Consider the following 7,343-nt stretch of genomic DNA (forward strand, 5'->3'; position numbering starts at 1 on the left):
TGCTGCAGGCATGAAGCTGTGTTCGTAGGTGTGGTTCCTCTATCTTTTCTTTCAAGACATTCATTTTATCAATCAAATGTTTGTTTAATGCTGTGTGTGCTTTGGGGAAGGATTATGGTATTGTTAATCATTTGCAAATTAGAGTTGTAGTGAATTATTAATAGTTCATTCACTTTGCTTTTTAATGCCAATCTGAAATAAAATCTTCTGAGCGAAAAGGGAATTGTTAGGGGTGGAGGAAGAAGGTGATTGTGAAGAACTTCACACACTACCTTTGCTGGGTGTTAGCCTTTACTGGATACACTATATCATATTAGTCTTTATAGATAATTTAAGGGATCTTTGGGGACCCACAAAATGGGGCCCTTAAATGGAACAGTTTTTAATTCTTTTAGTGCCTACTTGGTGCCAGGCACCAAGCTAGACCCTTGTTACAGAGATGCATGAGCTACACCCCTTGTCCTCTAAAGAGAGAGAAACATGTAAAAAGAAGTACTATAGCAAAGATGACCAGAGTGTGGGAATGGTTTATAATAGTATTTCTTCAGCTTTTTATTGATTCTTTCTTTTACAAAAGGATTTTTAAAGCATAATTCTACCACTCTGATACAACTGTTTTGATTTTTGCTTTTTTTGTTTCCAGTCTTTCCACAAACACAGTTTTACATGGCTGTATATACATGATGTTGTATTCCAAAATAATTTTGTGTAATATTTTATCATAAGCTTTTCCCAAGTTTCTCCACAGTACAGTGGTGTAGTTGCTGTATCTGCCTGTCTCAATAATGTTTATTTTTTCCCCATAGAAGTCTACTATGATCCTTTTTATGCTTCTAATATTTTTTATTTGGTGAATTGGTTTCTTAGGCTCTATTTCCTGGAGTGAGGTTACTGGGTCAAAGAGTATGAACGTTTTACAAGCTCTTGAAATATATTACCTACTGTTTTATAACACTAACAGCATTATTTGAAAGCTGCCAGATTAGACCTGATCCCTGCTACTCTCAGACTTCATCATCTCCCCCTTTTGCCCTTGATCCCAGGGTCAACATGCTGGCTGTGCTAGGAATACACACTCATTTCTGAGCCTTTATACTCCCCTGCCCCAAGGACAGTCTCCTTGGAGGACTGGGCCAGGGCCATCTCCTTGTGAGGTGCCTTTTCTTCTACTCCTGGACAGCAGCCCCTTCGCACACCAGGGAGTCTTCACCACCCTGTGATGCTCATTGCTCAGGGACTGGCAGAGTGTGATCCCTGGGTGTCCCTGACTCCCAGACTTGTAGGTGGGCGGGGCTGGACTCTGACCTGCTCTGGGTCTCCATTTTAATTAGCCCCACCTCATCTATAGGATTGAAGGATCTTATGAATACGCAGTCATGCTGGAACCTTTTCTAGAACTCTCCTTGGAGGGGTTAAGAGAGAAGGGAGTGGTGACTCACTGTCACCTTTCATTTTAGGTCTCTTAATAGAGTATACAGAACTTACTATTAAGGATGTCTGGAAAACAGCCAGTAATTTGTAGTGATTTAAAAATACTTTAAAACATCACTGTAACTATAAAGTTCTATGTAATAAAATGATTTGAGGTAAAGAACTTGGACTTAGAGATTTTTATTTGTAGAAATGAGAGGATGAAACCAAACTTTTTTTTAGAATTTTTTTTTTAACTATTCTATCTTAGCTGGTGTACAATGTTTTTAGATTTAGGGATAAAACAACATTCTCTTATTCTAATTCTAAGAAATAGAACATTGTTTAACTAATTGGATTTTTTTATATATAAAATAAATATTTTTTATTGAAATATTTATCAAGAGAATTCAGAAAGTTATTTTTCCATTAAATATGCATCTTTAAAAGGCCTCTAAGTGAGATTTCACGATAGTTAACTTTCCAACAAAATTTGGTAACCACTTTTATTATGAAAGCCAGTGAGAAGTGAAGTTAGCTCTATAGTGATGTCTAAGAGAATTTTCTGAGTTAGTGGGAATGTTCTATATTTGTGCTGTCCAATTAGTATGTTAGCTGTTGGTCACTTGTGACCACTGTATGCTTGAACTTAATTTTAAATTTAATTTAATTTAAATTTTCATTCAACATAGCCACATACTGGATAGTAGTTTTAGAAATTTAAGGTTAAGGGCGTATGTTTTTCTCCTCTGAGGCTCTGTGGTGAGTTAATTTTTCATTGTTATCTGAATCACCCGATTTAGTTTAAAGTTCTATTCACTATACCACCTTATCCATTGTAGAAACAAAAAAAAACAACCTGCCAGAATTTTAGTTGGATGAATGAGTATGGAAAACAGCAGGAGATTTGATAGTCTTGGACTTTAAATCATTTATAATAGAAGGAGATTTTTTTTCCAGGTCTTTCTGGTATATTTTTAGGACTAGAGAGAGTCCAGAGGACTTTCCACTTCTCAGAGGTATTGCTCTGCCTTCTCTTTCATATGTTGTAGAAGTCTGAGGTGGTATTAATGCTCCATAGTGGGGATTCAGTAGAAGTAAAGAAACTTTGGCTTATGTTTCATCATTTGATTTAGACCTAGTCCAAATGGTAGTTCTGACATTGTGTTTGGGACACAGAAGATGCATCCTTATTTTGTCCCTGAAAGCTGAATGCCTTAGGAGTGTAGGAACTAGTAGACACGTAGGTGAGGGAGCATAACTTGGCTTTTAGTTTTTAAAAAGTCCTTCCTAATAGTTCACCTATTTGACACATTTGATCTACTTTGAAGAAATTGTTTTGGTTTCACTGAGGATGGGATGTCTTCTCTCTGTCTCTCTCCTTCCCACCTCTTTATTTTCCTCTTCTGTGCCCCCCACTGTCCTTCAGAATACTGACACTGGTCAGCTGGCTTTGTTTGTTTTCAAGCAAGGTGATCTTTGAATTTGACAAGAATTGAAAATTTACTTACAGTCTACATAGCATGGGTTACTGACGGGAAATGATTTAAATCTGATTTCCCACAGAGATTTATTGGAACAATGTACTGTACACTTTATTTGGGCACTTTTTTGTCTGTTTTGCTTTCTTGGATGGTTTTCATAAATGTAATTTTTTGACTTGTATATAAACATGTCTGCTTCTGGAGCATGCTGCTCCAGTGTTACCCTACATCTGATGAAGTTTTCTTCTTGTTTGCTAGGTTGCACAGAGCATTGAGGATCACCATCAAGAAGTGATTGGTTTCTGCAGAGAAAACGGTTTCCATGGCTTGGTTGCATATGACTCTGATTATGCATTGTGCAACATCCCCTACTACTTCAGTGCCCATGCCCTAAAACTGAGCCGGAACGGGAAAAGTCTCACAACAAGCCAATATCTGATGCATGAAGTTGCCAAGCAACTGGACCTGAATCCAAATCGTTTTCCTATTTTTGCTGCTCTATTAGGTAGGTGGAGCAGTGTGAAAACTTTCATTTTATAAGGGAGTTACTGTACTGCAAGTATATTGATCTTTTAAATATTTCGTGCTTGAACGTTTTGGATGTATATCTTAAATTTGAAAGAAACTAAGAAATGGGCTCTTCCTTAGCTTTCCTTACTTTGTATTATTTTTTGATATAGCTGATAATGGGCTGCTTTTGTTCTTAAGTGTTTGTTTATGTATACTTCTATCTAGGCTGAAAAATAATTTTGTGAATAAACTCACTTTAAGTTCTGGAAAAATAACATTTCTTAGTCACAGATGTTAACAGATGCTCACTATGAAAATTAGGCATTTAAACCTTTGGCATAAACTATGTTTATAGTAAGAGAAAATATGTTATGGAGTTAGCACTTTTATGTTTTCTCCTCACTTTCAAGGCACTCACTACTTTAAAAGAAAAACAACAAAAATAAACTAACTTACCTTTTTTGAATATCTGAATTTTAAGTAAATGTATAAATGTCTTTAAAAATTCCCTGGGAAGAATTTATGTTGAATACCCAGAAAGGACAATATCTTGTTTTAAACTATAATTTTATATAATAATTTCTTTTTCAAGAGGTAATACATTCTTCTGTCAGTAATGTTTGCATTGTATTGTTATTGTCTTTCTTTTCTCTTTTGTTAACTGCCCTTTCTTATGCTTTCAGTGTGGGTATCTCCAGCTATATATTTAATATACAGTATATTTAATATACAGTTCTAATTTGCTGAGAGTTTGTAAGAATTGTGTCTAAATATAAGTAAATATATTTTGGAGTGAAGCATTCCTGTGTGATTAGAATCCACAGTTCTGATCGGATTTGGGGGGCTATTTTGGACACACCAGGCCCTTTTTCGAAGCTGTGTGGTATCCGGTGTTTTCAGTTTGCTCAAAGTTTGTATTTTATAGGGGTTAGCGATCCAATCCAGTCTTGTGTAAGAGGAATTATGTTGTGGGGTCCTTTTTGGAAACTCTTAGTTATCAAAAAGATTTTTATAAACATTCTGAAATAATTTTTACACAAGTAGAAATTATATTTTGTAATAGCATTTCAAGTTTTATTATATTATATATTATATTATAACAAGCACTCAACAGAATTCTCATTTCATAAGTTGTCTTTGTTTATTTGGATGCAAATTTAGTTCATTAGGGAACTTTTGTGACTTTTGGAATTTGGAAGATTAAAACTTACCTTCTGGCCGGGCGCGGTGCTCACGCCTGTAATCCTAGCTCTCTGGGAGGCCGAGGCGGGCGGATCCTTTGAGTTCAGGAGTTCGAAACCAACCTGAGCAAGAGGGAGACCCCGTCTCTACTATAAATAGAAATAAACTAATTGGCCAACTAATATATATACAAAAAAAAAAATTAGCCGGGCGTGGTGGTGCATGCCTGTAGTCCCAGCTACTCGGGAGGCTGAGGCAGAAGGATCGCTTGAGCCCAGGAGTTTGAGGTTGCTGTGAGCTAGGCTGACGCCACGGCACTCACTCTAGCCTGGGCAACAAAGTGAGACTCTGTCTCAAAAAAAAAAAAAAAAAACTTACCTTCTAAGTATATTTTCAAATATTATAAAAGGATATTTCCTCTGATGTTAAAAGTGAGTGTGTGGGTGGCACATTATTTGGAAAGTTCCATATTTGCTTAAATGTTAGTGTAGAAGGACTTGGCATATTAATTGACTTTCAATGAATATGAAAATCACATGCTCTTAGAATATAGATGCCTTAGCTCATTTGAAATGTGGAAGAATATTTGTTTATCTTATTTAAGAAACATTGAATATGTTTCTTGGGAGATAATGGCAACTCATACTTTTCTAGCTAATTAGTTTGTGAAATTTTGAAATAAATGAAAAACAAAATCAATAGTAATAGTTTGTTGATTTAATTCAGGGCTTAGAATACTCTTTAAAAAGTTTAAGGAGGTTATAGGTAAGCTCCTAATTGGGTAAGCTTTTTTTATTTTGGATTTGATGTAAGTTTCCATGTCCCCAAATGAGAAAGCTGATTTTTCTTTCCCCTTCTGTAATAGAAAGTATAGCTATACGAGTTATTTTATTTTAGGAAAGTTGGATGGAATATTCATTTAAGTATTTGACCCAAGTTTCCATAGAGACTATTACTGATGTTGGAGTTTGCTTAATATTTTTTTAAATTGAAGCTTCATGGCCGGGTGCAGTGGCTCATGCCTGTAATCTTAGCACTCTGGGAGGCCGAGGCAGGAGGATTGCTTGAGCTCAGGAGTTCAAGATCAGCCTGAGCAAGAGCGAGACCCTATCTCTACCAAAAATAGAAAAAATCAGCCAGATGTCATGGCGTGTACCTGTAGTCCCAGCTACTGGGGAGGCTGAGGCTGGATTGCTTGAGCATAGGAGTTTGAGGTTGCAGTGAGCTATCATGACACCACTGCACTCTACCTGTGGTGACAGAGTGAGATTCTGTCTCAAAAAATTAAATTAAATTAAATTAAAAATTGAAGCTTCAGGAAAAATCTCAGACACTTCATATTTCACAATAAAGTTCTATGCAGTCCATTAACAAGAAGACAAAACACAGTAAACTTAGACAGTTATGGCTTAGGTTTGCTCATCTGAACATCACGGTAGTTCAATACTATTGCATTATATATGTTTGGAATATAGGTTCAGTATTCCTTATCTGAAATGTTTGTGATCAGAAGTATTTTGGATTTGATTTTGTTTTGGATTTTGGAATATTTGCATATATGTAATGAGATATCTTGAGCATAAGACCCAATCTAAGTAAGATATTCATTTATGTTCATATTATACACTTTATATGCATAGCCTGAAGGTAATTTTACAAAATACTTTTAATAATCTTGTGCATGAAACAAAGTTTTGACTGTAATTTATCACATCAACCCAGGTGTGGCATCTTCCACTTGTGGCATCATGTTAGTGCTCAGAAAGTTTCAGATTTTGTAGCATTTTGGATTTTGGATTTTCGGATTAGGGAAGCTTAATCTATATAATGATATAGCAATGTTGCAAGTGATTTCACCTTTTTTGCTTTCTTTTAGGAGCCAATTCATTAATCAGGTATCTTAATGCGAGGGTGATTAAATCACGTTATGAAAATCATAGTTACTTGGGAAATTACTGCTTTTAAATCGCATTGAGATAACACCCTGAAGATCAGGTATATCAGGCATGCAAGCACTGTCCTAAAAGTAGAGTATTTCCCCGCAAAATGTAGTTTCTCAATTGAACACTTTTTATTTGTAGTCTGTGACACATTGCTGGTTGATAGGATGGACAGCTTAATGGCACTCATGAGTATGATTGTAGGATGTGGTTTGTCACATATGTTTGTGGGTGGTAATGGAAATTATGGGAGGAGGATGTTGATTCATGTTACAGTCATTGTCATTTAATCTTGCTAAGAAAGATTTTATAATTGTACAGATTCTACATTTGGCTGTTGTTCCTAGTTCACATAATTTTGAACCACAGGCATTTCATGGACAAATAAAAACTTGAATCTAGTTGGTATTTAACGTCCTGACATCATTAGATTGACCTATTTTTAATACTGTGCTGGGAAGTTGCTTAGGTTGAATAGAGTCTTAAGTTTGAATGCTGTTGGAACCATGTTGGAAATTCATACCATTCTTAAGGCAGCTGCAAGGAGTCTGCCTATTTGTTGCTTTATGTTAAAAAAAAAATGAAGAAATATTCTCAATTTCTATTTGGAAGTTTTATGTAGTATCTCAACAAACAAAGGTAATCCACAGATGACAAGATTCAGTGATTTTATAAGTTTCCCTGTGTCACTTATGATGATTGTTTTGTGTTACTCATGTTTATATTCTAGGAAATCACATTCTACCTGATGAAGATCTGGCTTCCTTTCATTGGAGTTTACTTGGTCCAGAACATCCACTAGCCTCACTAAAGGTAC

General features: G+C 35.7%; 1 protein-coding gene across 3 annotated transcripts in view; it reads left to right on the forward strand.

Annotated features, from left to right (window-relative positions):
• The window catches only part of FAM120A (family with sequence similarity 120 member A), a 116,404-nt gene that overhangs the window by 17,986 nt on the left and 91,075 nt on the right, over positions 1–7,343 (forward strand). For all 3 annotated transcript variants that reach the window (XM_012738519.3, XM_020289222.2, XM_076008481.1), the window contains exons 2-3: positions 3,153–3,399; positions 7,257–7,339. In XM_012738519.3, coding sequence (XP_012593973.1) covers positions 3,153–3,399; positions 7,257–7,339 — 330 coding nt within the window. The remainder of the gene's footprint in view (positions 1–3,152; positions 3,400–7,256; positions 7,340–7,343) is intronic.

This window comes from Microcebus murinus, chromosome 12, assembly GCF_040939455.1.
Source record: "Microcebus murinus isolate Inina chromosome 12, M.murinus_Inina_mat1.0, whole genome shotgun sequence".
NCBI lineage: Eukaryota > Metazoa > Chordata > Mammalia > Primates > Cheirogaleidae > Microcebus > Microcebus murinus.